This window comes from Ursus arctos, unplaced genomic scaffold (assembly GCF_023065955.2).
Source record: "Ursus arctos isolate Adak ecotype North America unplaced genomic scaffold, UrsArc2.0 scaffold_1, whole genome shotgun sequence".
NCBI lineage: Eukaryota > Metazoa > Chordata > Mammalia > Carnivora > Ursidae > Ursus > Ursus arctos.
The window spans coordinates 65,840,522-65,854,286 of record NW_026622763.1 but is presented as its reverse complement, the minus strand read 5'-3'; the positions used below and the strand labels follow the sequence as shown (position 1 = coordinate 65,854,286).

The 13,765-nt window shown below is 35.0% G+C and overlaps 1 protein-coding gene across 2 annotated transcripts in view; it reads left to right on the top strand.

The window, feature by feature from the left end:
* COL5A2 (collagen type V alpha 2 chain) overlaps positions 1–13,765 on the top strand; it is a 136,823-nt gene that overhangs the window by 58,331 nt on the left and 64,727 nt on the right. Inside the window, exons 2-3 of one of the 2 annotated variants that reach the window (XM_026492346.4) lie at positions 7,042–7,266; positions 9,877–9,890. In XM_026492346.4, coding sequence (XP_026348131.1) covers positions 7,042–7,266; positions 9,877–9,890 — 239 coding nt within the window. The remainder of the gene's footprint in view (positions 1–7,041; positions 7,267–9,876; positions 9,891–13,765) is intronic. The other variant, XM_044381339.3, reaches the window with a different exon arrangement.

The following is a 13,765-nucleotide window of genomic DNA, read 5'->3' as shown; positions in this document are numbered from 1 at the left end:
TTTGTTTTTAAGTGTAGTGGACACACAATGTTACACTTGTTTTGCGTATACGGCTTAGTGATTCCACAACTCTATACCTTATGCTGTGCTCACTGCAAGTCTAGCTACCATCTGTCACTCAGATCTGAGGACCCCGTACTGAATATTCTCTTAATATATAAAAATAACTCTCTTTCGTTATAAAAATGAATAAAAGTATATGTTCTTTTCAGGACAAAATAGAATAAATAACATTAATACATGATATTCCCACAATGCCAGGTATTTTAAATCCCTGTAGATATGGCCCACATTTAAATAGTAGTGAAAAATGAGCCTTTAAAAAAATTATATAATAAGTCCAGGATCAAAGCAAATAGTTTTATATCCAATATGGTCTAGATCTCTTCCTGGTATTCTTATAATTGAATATTCAACAAATTAATTCATCAAATACTTATTGAGCATCTACTATGATCCTGACACTATTATAAGAAATTGGGATATTATCAATGAACAAGCCAGAATAAATTCCATCTGTCCTTATAAAGCTGATATTCTATCATGGGGAAACAAACAATAAGCATAAGTACAATAATATAGTTGGCTTGAAAGTGATAAGTACTATATTAAAAGGGAAAAAAAGCAGGAACTAGTGGATTGAGAGTGACATGGGTGTGTGTATGTGTGTGTGTGCTCATTTTCTAATTTTTTATAAGGTGGTTAGAGAAGGCTTTATGGAGAAGGTAGCTTGAGCTAAGACTTGAAGGAAATGATGGAAATTTGGAATGCAAGTACTATAGATTGCTCAGAATTTGCTGCTTACTTATCTCCAGACCATACAAAAGCCGTGATACCACCCATTTGACAGAAAAATAGCTAGGCAGATTTTTGGTTCTCCTCTTTATTTCAAACAGTATCATTCTGGGGAGAGATTAAGTAGACTGAGTCCATTCGAAGCAATTCAGAACTGTTCATGCGTTTAGGTAGGCACGCACGTTCAACATAGCACGGATTGTATTTAACTCATTCACTGAAGATTAACTTTTAAGAAAAGGACTAGACAGGCTTAATTTTCTTGGTGGTGTTTTTACAGCTATTCAACAGTTTGAGCCATGTTTTCGGAGAAAAAAAAAAATCTATGTCAAATGCATTAGCAGACTGTAAGTTGGTTTTCCAGACCAAATTGCAGATGAGCATTGGTGTGCATCATGTGTCATTTCAGTTTCACATTTTGGCCACAATCGTTTAGATTTCCCAATGATACATGGAAAGAAACTTAAGTAGTACCTAACATGAGAGATTTTCCTTCTTATTTTTCCCATTTTAACTAAAGTGAAAACAGCAGTTTTACTTAACTGAAAAGTGAGATTGAGAAGTGTCCACTGGTTGCACTGAAGAAACTACTCACCATTGTAAACAGTTTATCTAATTTCATTTTATTTCTGTGCTGCACTGAAATGCTGTATATAAGTTGTCTTCTGTTTCCTTTCTCAGATGTTAAGGTAGTTTTTCAAAATTAATTGTTATTATATTGCTTTAGAATATAAAATATGATCGTTCTTCATAATATAGAAATTTAACTCAGCTTAAATAATCACTGAATGCCTATTCTTGTTCATTTGGTGCAATAAAAGAGAGGAGGTAGGCACAACAAAAGTAACAATTTGGATAACCATCCTAAAAGGAGATTTAAATTTGGAAAGTGAAAGTCTATAGTGGATTGAAGAACAAATGATACAGACTCCATAGGCCTGCTCCATAGTCACCTACCCCCTCACCCTCTCACGGACCTTGAAGCTGAGGGGGAAAAATATTGTCCAAGTCCGTAACAGATCCCCCTCAACTGTCCCTGGCGGCTTCCTATGTATCTAATGTTTTAAATGCTGGGGATCAGATGAGGAAAGAGAAATGATGAATGTGGAATTGTTGGCATTTACTCAGAAGAGTCTGAAGGAAGAGCTTGAATATTCTAACCTCTTTGTGTCTCCCTTATGACAAACAATGCCCAAGAGCAGAGGGAAGGGAGGGAATTCCTTGGAAGAATCTCTGGAACCAAAGCCAGCAGCTGGGGCGATGCTGTGCACTGGAAAAGGCAGTGTCTGTGGTTTGGTCCAGGGGGGCACGTGGGACTGCCCTGCCGCTGCTTGCTGTGAATGCCGTAAGGCAGTCCCTGCCCATCTGGTGAGGGCCGCAGCTGACGCTTCCTTGATTGCAGTCCTTTAAAGACTTGTACAGTTAGAGAAACTTTAAATAATGTTAGCCCAGACCTTCATAACTCCAGCGGGGACCGAGGCCAGCTGGGTGAGGAAGTCGGAAGGGCTGCTATAGCTTTCTGAAATTTGTTCCAAAATATGAGCTGCTGTGCCTGACACAGTCTTCTTCCTTTCTGGTCCCACAGAGGTCTAGATACGAGGGACACACTTGGCAGGAGCCATCAAGTGACCTATTTCCTTTTCATTCAAAATAGGAGTCCCGAGTGTACACTCTCTCTGAGAAGTTTAGGGAAGGAGGAAGGACAGCTTCATGTGCTATCTTTTTAATAAGTACATCAATGAACAATTCCTTCCTTCCTTCACTCACGCATTCATCCACCCAGCTAATATATTCATCAAAGGCTGATTATATGACACTGGGTGTGAAGGTTACTGAGATGAACGTAAGTCTGGCTCCCAAGGAGCTCACAGTCCAGCAGGGAAAATTATCTGAACAAACACTTGTCTGAATAAGAGATTTAAAATTTGTGTGACATGTGAGAGCTCTACATTATTTCTGCAAGGAAGAACTTCAGTTAATGTCTAGGTAATGTCCAGCATCAGCTTAGGGACTTTTTTTTTTTTTAATATTTTATTTATTTATTCGACAGAGATAGAGACAGCCAGCGAGAGAGGGAACACAAGCAGGGGGAGTGGGAGAGAAAGAAGCAGGCTCATAGCAGAAGAGCCTGATGTGGGGCTCGATCCCATAACGCTGGGATCACGCCCTGAGCTGAAGGCAGACGCTTAACCGCTGTGCCACCCAGGCGCCCCGGCTTAGGGACTTTTATTTCATATATTTTCCAAAGTTTTTAAGTAGACCCCAATAATTTACTACACAAAGAGAATCACATCTTTCCTGGGCAAAGATTTCAATATGGCCATTTCTATGCAGGGTTTTTTGGTACAAATATAATTCTGTAAAGGAATGTGGACCGAGGGCATGGCACATAGGTGAACAGCAGTTTTGATGACTGAATTTCTAATTATCTGTTATAATAGGATGGTGGATTTGGTCTGCCATCTAGTGATTAAAACTGAATTCTTATAACTACCTTTAAAATCACATAAAAGCTTTATGAGAAGACACATCTGTGAAGATGTATGGGAAACACAGGACAATTGAGTTACTCTTGAATAAAATGTGGTCAGATAAAATACATCTCGTCTCTCTAAGATATCAGTGCCAGGACATTTGTGGTAATGACTTCACAATGGACTGGTTCAATTTGTTGGAACATGGTAAGGATAAAAGAACCCTGCAGCTTGGAAGACAAGATTTTTAGAAGTCGCAACACCACAGAAGAACACAAAATAATGGCAATATTATCAGGTGTCTACCAGTCCTCCTCAATTTTAGCACAGTTAAAGAAATACAGATAGCAAACTACAAGTGTCACAATATTGCACTTTGGGAATTTTTAAAAAGATTTTATGAAAACAAATTGTTTATGCATGTACTTTAAGACCAGTAATTGTTTATGTTCTAGGCCTTAAATCAAGGTTCATGTTAGCTTGGGTTAATTTCTATGATTTGCATAGAGGAATCAGGACAGTATTGAATCTCTCAGAATGTCATGTGAACATTTCTATTTTTTTTTTATAATATTGTCATTTATAAAATAATTGTGTCATGACAACTTCACTGCAAATTGTCTACAATTTTGCTTTCTATTTTACTTTTCTTCTCATTGAAGTAAATATCTATGGAGACAACAGCAGGGCCAACCTAATCATCAGGCGCACAACTACCATGTACAAACCCGAGAACGGCAAGCCACCCTGTATTTTCTTCTCGGTGTTTCTTTGTACATGTCTTTCATTCAGACATGAACAATGAGAGTTCACTGAGTTTTTGTGCCCTCTGTAATGTGTGTGGATTCTTGTGCGGGGGAAGAGAAGACAGGGTTTAGTAGCAAATGTGGTTTTTCATCTCCTTGCCATTTAAAAGCATTCCAACTAACTTTCCACATCATCTTAAATTTAATTATAAATTCTCAGGGGAAAAGGACCAGTGATGACTCAGAGTATATAACTAACTTCTAACATTGTCATTTAAAGAAAGTCATCCAGTGGCTCACTTCTTTGCCCCTTGGGTTGAGGTCATGCTGTCTTAAACTTTCAGGAAGAAAGTGACCTTCTATGAGTTAACACAAAGGAAAGAATGTGTCTTTTTATTCCAACCCCAAAGGAGCCACAGAGAGCAGGATAACTCATCCCAAAGAGTCTCTCACACATTTTAATGATATTTAATTGACAGCATGATTACACAGCATCTTGGTTTTTGTTTGTTTTTCATATTCTCTATTTCCATATATCTCATTGCTTCATTGGTGCAACTAAGGTCTACCTCACAATGATAATATACTTTTTGAAAATAGAACAGATATACTTTCAATATTTTGCACATGCAGTATAGGCACATACCCACTTAACTCTCAGTAAATATGTCAAATACTTTTGCCCCTCAGGGTGTGGAATGGGAGAAGCAAACTACTTGAACTTATGGTGAATCTCATTTTCAGCCAATGGCATTTAGTGTTTGTGACTGGATATTTCTTTCTCAATCTTAAAACTCAATGAACAAAGTTACTCTTAAATTATTTACTTAATTGAATTGTTCAATAGACTATAGATATAAGTCCATTTCTATATAGGTTGTGTTTTGTGGAAATGTTCATCATGGAGCTACATTGTTTCAAAGTGATTTTTCATCTGAAAGTAACACGGCTTTTTGATGTACAGATTTCTGAATTTATTTCAAAATAGTCCTACATTACACCGTGTTAAGGCATGAGTTCAATTTTCTCTCCGGCTTAAAATTCCTAAAATACACAGAGTCAATACTGTTTGGATCAGCTCTGTGTTTTGTGATAAACCTCTTTGTTGAAGATGAAACAGATTAGAAACTTAGCGTCTTAGTTATCTTCTTGTGACTGTGGTGTCGTGCTTTGAAAGCAACTCTCCATTTGCACATAGCGGGGTTGAAGGACCAGATATGTGAGCAAAAGCATTCCATGGAGCAGTGAGAAGTCGTTACCCAAGAAAAGCTTTCTGGAGTTAGGAGGATAGATATTTGGGTCAATGTCTTTACCCTGAACTGAAATTTTTATCTGTAGCTCTGCACTGAGTATATTTATATGGCAAATGATAAGTTCTTTCTATTGTAATACTTTGTATAGTGACAGATGGTTACTACATTTATTGTGGTGAGCGTTTTGTAATGTATGTAATTGTCGAATCACTGTGTTGTACACCTAAAAATATAATACTGTATGTCCACTACACTTCAATTAAAAATAAAGAAAAAATTATAAATTATTTTATATACTAATCACAAATGCATTTTTAATTTTTAGTTTTATTTTTGTAAAGTACAAAGTTAATGCCAGTGCAATTAAGTTAGTGAACCATAATTTAGATTCATTCATTCACTCATTCATATCTATCCATTGAACAACTATTTGTTGAATGTTGGCTCTCTGCAAGGTATGAAGTCAAGCTTTAGAAATACCACAATGATCAAGGAAAACTTGTTCTTATCTTCGTGGAATTTACTGGCTAGTGAAGGAGATAAGAAAATAAACAAATAAAAATAGGAAATTGATACTACTTGTGATAAGTTATATGAGGGCAGTGAGTTTTGTCTGTCTGTTCACATTTTAGAAACTGATTAATTAGCTGGCGTAAAAACCAAAATGAATGACTAGGTGGATGAGTGAATGAGTTGGATAAAGGAGGTCTGCTTTTGTAGAGTAGCCAGAATTGTGGGGGCAGGTGACAAGCAAACTATAATAGTGAGCTCTGTGTGCCTGACATGAGGGAGGGGAAAGTTGTGCAAGGAATGGGAAGGGGATGTTTGGGCTTCAGAATTTACGTAGTTTGGAGGATTCTAAAAGAATTAAGCAAAGATGATATGATCCACATTGTCTTTTAAGATACTATAGTTTCTTAAAAGTCACAAAGTTAAAGATAATATATTTATCTTATAATAATAGTAATAGAATTGTTCTTTGTGTAAATGTGTGTGTATATTTTCCAAATCTGCATTACATTTTTATCTAAATGTAGAAAAGTATTTGGCGATATTATATCATAGCTTACCATATTGTTGTGGTCATGACTTTCCTTAATTAATTTTGATGCAAAGATAATACATTGCCTGTTTAAGCTTTGCTTGTCCTTTGTGGTTTAGTAAGCACCTTTAGTTTAGCAAATACATCCCATGAAATGAGATACTGTTATTCCTTTTCTACCTTATGTTTAAAACTAATTTTTAAAAACCCTCCCTCCCTTTTCTTTTAATTTTCTTCATGGAACAAGGATACATACTATCTTCTGTTGTTGCAGGATTTACTAATCTAAAGTTTCTAGTGATTGAAAATCACATAAGGGTTCACCAAACACGGAAATTATATATTCCCTTTTGAACCATTCTTTTTCTCCCCCTTTCAATTTTTTTTTTTTAATCTCTTCTTACTGATCTTCCTATGTTTGGTTATTTAAACCTTCACAAATGAAGTATTTTGGGAAACATTACCTGATATCTACTTTGGATCACCTATTTTCTTTCCCCTGTCATGTCAGGATATAAGTATCATAATCATTTCATTGTGAATGACATATTGCTTAGTATGTAAATACCAATGAAGTAAGTTCATCGTGTTTTGCCTCCTTGGTAGGTTACTGCTTAGCCCAGAATTTTTTGAACCCACAGGATGACACATTCTTATGTATTTCCCAGACTCCAAAATTCAGAAGATTACTAACTTCCTTTTTTCCCCTCATCTCTTTCTCCTTGTTCTAGAAGGATATGGTGAAGAAATAGCCTGTACTCAGAATGGTCAGATGTACTTAAACAGAGACATTTGGAAACCTGCCCCTTGCCAGATCTGTGTCTGTGACAATGGAGCCATTCTTTGTGACAAGATACAGTGCCAGGATGTACTTGAATGTGCTGACCCTGTAACTCCTCCTGGAGAATGCTGTCCCGTCTGCCCACATACAACTGGAGGTGGCAATACCAATTTTGGTAAGAACGCTTAAGGCCAACTCAGAATTAATCCAATGACTCATCTTTGTAGTTGCAGTGGTTTTTGCTCACAGAATTCAGCAACCAAAGGGAATAATGACGCCACTAGTCAATGGTGTTTGGGGTTAATGGTTTTGCTAACCCACTTTATCTAACATTAGAGAGAGAGAGAGAGGATAATTTCCTGTCTGCTTAAAAACAGGGGAATTAGGGGCTGAATTTTTTGTGGTTATGTCTAATTTGAGAATTTCTTATAGTCATTTCAGATGGTCATTTGTTACCCTGTGCATGCTGGATGCCTCCAAAATATTTGTTGGTAATCTGTGGGGTCCATTAATGTCCAAGAGGAGATCTAGAAAACACATTTGTCTTCTCTGGTGCCAAGTTTGCTCTTGGGAATGGAATAATTATTTCTAATCTGATTTAATGCCAGAGCACCCTCTGTTACATCGACTCATGAGTGCAAAATGTTTTTGATGATGGCTCAGAAAGACAAGAGAATGAGATGGATTTCCTGAAGAAAAGAATGATACAAATTGCTGGTTTTTAAAACTTTTTTTGAAGACAAATGTCTGTGTTTAGTATAGACTATGTATTTGAATACATGTGTTAAAGACACATATTAGAGAAACAAGATCATATTTATATGTTTTAATGAACCAGGTAAGATGAGTATTAAACTATTAGGTTATTAGCTTTGGCAGTCATGAATGTTTCAGTGGTGCAGGCATCATTGTCAAGATAGCATTAAGGCTTTATTCTCCCCTGCCCAAAATTCCATTGCAAAGAACAACAGATATAATGAAGTATTCAACCATATTTTCATGAAATATTAGACAGTAATTTACCAGTTCTCCTCTTGGATATCATTCAACAGTAACTGTGTGCCTTGAATAAATACCTAAACTCAATTTTAGCAATGTAATCAGAAAGATATAATGGGAAGAATTAAAAATATGATACCTAAGGGCTCCCCAAAGCTGATGCAATCTGCAAAGAAGCCTCGGGAACACAGTAAAATCAAACCTGTGGGGGATAAGTGAATAGTACGTAGGGACAGTAGTGGCAAATTAAAAAACAAAAACAAAAAACAGCAAAAGATGAGGCCTTCTGCAAATAGCTGGATTTGGAAAGTCCAGTTTGTTCCAAAATCAATAATAAAAACAGTGCTAGCAACAGCATTGATGCAAAGATACTCTAAGAAAAAAGGTGGGAGAGTTTAGCTACATTTACAAAATAAAGAATACACTGGTAAAGTATATTACCACAGAACTGATAAAAATTATGACCATTTCACCATAAACTAAATAAAACTTAGTGGAGTAATTTATTAAGAAAGGCCTACATTAGAAATACAAAACAATGGTGAGGAAGGAAGTAGAAGGAAAACCAAAAACCATCATAGGGAAATGAAGAGGACAGAGGAGGAAGCACAGGAAGAATCAATACTGCCATTAAAATAATAATTATTTTAACAGCTCAATGGAAAAAGAGCATTTGCTTTCCTCGTAACTGAAATAAAGATATTTGGCAAAAATGAATAAATATTCTTGATAAAGATGCTTAGTAACTTAGTACCAAATGGCATCTCATTAACAAGATAAAATATTTACATCTCAGCTGAAAATCTTCATTATGCCTAGTACTAGAATTATTGTCTCTAAACTCAGATTAGAACATGGATATCCATCATCACAACTACAATTTAATATTATTGAATGTACCTGAACAAACAATTAGATAAGAAAAAGAAATTAGAGGTTTAGAAATAAGAAGAGAAGAGGTAAAATGATTAGTTGCAGAAAATATAATTGTATTCTTATAAAACTTAAAGGGAATGGAGTAAAAAACTACTAAAAAAATAATTTAGTGAGACTATGCAGGGTAAATTAACAAATTAATAGATTTACTATATACCAACAATTACCCCATAGAATAAATAATGGGAATAAAAAATACCTCATTTATAATAGCAACAGATAGGATTAAATGGCTAAGAACAAACAACATGAAATGTATAAGAGCTACCTGAAAAAAACTATAAAACACTACTAACTCAAATGACAACTTTAAAAAATGGGATGTCCCATTATATTTTTGGTTAAGAAGACAGTAATAGAAAAATCAGTAGTAGTTGCCCCCCTCCAGGGGCTTGAAATGTGGGAAATAGGGGAAGGGGACAAGATAGAAGGAGCTTTTCTCACTCTATAATTGTATACCTTTACTATATTTTGGTTTTTTATCCATATAAATGAATAGCCTACTCAGAAAAAGTATAAAAAACAAAAATATAGAATATTGACTAAAGATAATTCATTACAATATTAATAGTTAATTTTATGATTTAATGAACTTTAAATGCTATATGAATGGTGTGAAGAATATTTAAATAATGTCAGAATTTTCCAGAGGGATGTATTACTTTGCCTGTTATAGAAATATTGATCTAAAACCACTTTAGAGTTCTGTCTACTGGTAATAGGGAAACCTGTTTAAGTTAAATTCTGACACCCAAAAATCTGTTACTGAAAATAAATATTTAGGAGATTCTCAATAACTGTTTCTCCTTAAAATAACATATTTAATGTATTTATTCTTCTCTTTTTACAGGTAGAGGAAGAAAGGTAAGTTTTACTTTGCATAGTTTCATTTTCATACAATACCTTTTTCCTTCTAATACTGTCCACTGAGGACTGTGCTTTATAGTATTTGAAAACCTTTTGTAAAGTACAAATTACCATACAAATATAAATATGTGAAGTACTTTGTTTATAGATTATAGGTGCCTCTATTTTATTCACTTTGTTAATTTTTGTTTATAGATGTTTGTTCTAGAAGGTATCCCTCAGAGATCGAGACTATGCCACATTAACCTTTGAATTACTTGCATTTATTGAGGTGCCTGGGTGGCTCTGTTAAGTGACCAACTCTTGATTTCAGCTCAGGTCAGGGTCCCAGGGTGATGAGATGGAGCCCACTATTGGGGGCTCTTCCCCCTCCCTCTGTAAAAAAAAAAAAAAAAGAATTACTTGCATTTATCACTGTGCTTAGTATATACATTACACATATTAGAAGTTCAGTAACTGCTTAATTGAAGGAAGGATGGACGGAAGGAAGGAACAAAGAAAGGGTGGGTGGGGGGTGATGGTTGTACCCTCAGTGGGGTTGTGGCCATCTTCTATTGATTGGAAAGTAAATATTCACTTAAAAGAAATTGAACACTTTACCAAACACACATCACCTTCTCTTCTCTCCCCTTCCTACAGTTCAGGGAGCCTAAAATCTAATCCAAGAAACAATGCTTACACTCAAGAGGACGATGGTACAATTTAGCCACGACCCTAGATACAGCTGGCCAGTTTAGCCACTTGTCACCTGGATATGGGTAATCCCCCTGAGTGAAGAGAGTTCCATTCCCTTGGAATTGTTCTCAGTTTTCTAGTTAATTTGAAAACGATGGCATTTGCTTCATTCTTATCCAGATGGGATGGACTCGGGGGTCAGGAATGGAAATGGGCAGTCATCCTGAATTTCGTGGCAGATATTAGGCAAATTACCACCAACTTTAAATTGTCTTTATTTTTGCATACAGTAGGACTTCAGTAAGGTGAAAATCAGACAATCAGATAAAGCAATGCTATAGGTTCATGGTAAATGAAAGTGATGCTATCAAGGGGAGGTCCTGGCTACTTTTACACTTTTTAGTTAAAAGGGCAATACCATAAATTGTCTTATTTGAAATAAATATCAGTGAAGCTATTTAGATTTGAATATATGTCAAAGGAGTAGTTCTACAAATACCAGCTCACACTTAATTTACATCTGAAATTAAATCTGAAAATTTCCAAAGGCAGTGCAGCTGGGAGAACACACTCAAAGCGGCTGCCCATTTACCACATTCTAGTTATGTGCCGCTATCTTCATGACTCTGTCATTTATTATCAGGGGCCATCAGAACTATCAGAGCAGAGTAATGTAATAAAAATGTATTTTGTGCTTGGTTTATATGAATATTGATTTTGTATATAATTTATTCATTCATTCATGTTAGCCCCCAAATAAGTACTGAGCCTTTGTCATATCCCTGTATGAGGCAAATGATACAGATGATGCAATGATGGGAAAAACACCGTGATGGTCTCCATGGTAACGCCATCCTATAAAAGTGGTGAGGCATGTCCATGTGCCATTAAGTGATGAGTAATAGACAAGAAGAAAAATTAAACTATAATTCTCATCCGAATCTGAGTATTTGAATTTTATGTTTCCCAGTGGGTATGAAAATCATATTTAGCAAAAGCTTAGACAAATGATCATTCCATGTAAATTAACTTATTCAAAGCCCATATTTTTTTTAAAAAAATCAACAAATACTTACATTTGTGGCTTATTTCCAAAATAGGAATCATTATTGAATCATTAGAAAAATGTATTATCAGAACCTGGTAATGGAGCACTTATTCCCATATCAAGTATTGTGGAACAATAGAAAGTTCATAATAAGATACCAAAAACCTTACAATTCAGCTGAGAAAGATACCAGTGAGTTCCATTCTCCTAAACATAAAGTAAGAGCAAAGGCTGCATTTTAATCACTAGTCTCTTAAAATAGAGAATTCCCAACCATTTTTAGCAGACCATTCCATTTTTCTCTTTTTGGATGAAATAATTCCTCTTCACTTTTGACTTCTTTTTCTAGATTTGTTATAGAAAGGAACATTTTTTTCAGCATTATTCTCATAAAGTCCTTTAGGTATTGGGCATGGATTTATCTACCCCTTCTAAACAATTCAGATTCTTTCAGCATCTCAAAAAAAGCTCTTACAGTTCTTAGGGATTAATTTTTATTGCTTTCAGGTTATATTAGAAATAGGAAGACTCAGGCCAGAAGTTAGGAGACTTGGAAATGCAGAAATAAGCCTGCTCTGTTTTGCTGCCTATATGTGATGATCCCTTTCTTCTAGTCTTTTTCTAGGTTGCCTTTCAGTCTCTTGCGTCCTACCTTCAACTTACTCAAATAGAGCTCCATCCTGCTCCTGTAGACCCATTTCCCACTGCCAGATTCTAGCCTTAGCATTAGAATCAGCGGGTGTGGTCGGTGTATGGTTCTGCCATTGACTCCATTATTAAGACTATGAGGATTATAAAATAATTTTTAAATTTCACTTTATGAAATTTTGTCAAATGTGAGATATGACTGAAAGGATATAATTAAATTGTACCTTTCAGGAGTACGCTTAGGTGATCTAGGTCAAAAGCCTGAAAAAATATGTATGATCTTTAACCCACAACTTTAATTTCTAGAGATACATCATAAGGTATTAACTAGAGATACTATACAAGTATTTATAAACAAAGATATTCTTCATAGTGTTATTTTTAATTGTAAAACTGAAACTAATCTAAGAGTAAAATACTGAGGCATTGATGAGGTAAACCAATTCAGGCACATGATAGAAAACTAAGAGTACAGGAATGTTGAAAGCGGTTGTCTCCTGGGTGTTGAGTATGATACTTAGTTTCTTCTGTAAGGTTCCTCCATTTTCAGAATTCCCCGTTAACCCGTATTATTTTTATAATCAGATAGAAGAGTGATATATGTGAAAAGAGAAATTAAATAAAACTCATTACTCTAGGTTTTTCTACATTTTGGATATAATGTACTCATAATCTGCAATTGCCCGGTAAAAAGCATTATTTCTTACTACATTAATGGAAATTAATATATTCAAGAATTTATTGAGGATTTCTCTGTGTCAAACTGAGGATGTAGACTTGATCGTGACCTTGGGGAGAACAAAATCTGTTGGAAGACAAATTCCAAAATAAATAATACAAGTAAATATATGGTAAAATAGAGGCATGTAAGGTGCAAGTCATCCAATAGTATTTAATCTATGTCCTCGAATACAATTTTTGAGAAACTGAAGTTCTAAGAACCTCATCTACATCTGCTGTATTTGCTATATCTATTATAAAAGCCAATTAAACTGCCTAATGTTATTTCCTTTAAGTTATGATTGTTTCTTGTGTTATTTTTATTTTCCTATTCGGTTTATATTTTTTTTAGATTTTCCTCAGATACTGAGAATTGTCTAACCAATATTATTATGCCTTTTATTTCTTTCTTCTCTTGCTTTCTTTTTCTTTCTTTCTTTCTTTCTTTCTTTCTTTCTTTCTTTCTTTCTTTCTTTTTTCTTTCTTTCTTTCTCTCTCTTTCTTAAGATAAGCAAACTCATCTCTTGTTATTTCTCAAATTCATCCATGAGTTTTTAAAAAGGTGGCAAGAGTTTTAGAAATGGTATCTGAAGTTACTGAAAACTAGGTGGCATGCATAGTATGAGTGTGAAAATTCAGACATATCCAAATGTTGGATTTTCTTTTGAGTTTTCAGTCTTGGGTAGTTTTCTTATGGTGCTTTGACTTTACATCTTTTCATCACATGTATCTCCTGGTCTAGTCAATCTGTTAGGTTTATTTTTTTTTTTTAAAGATTTTA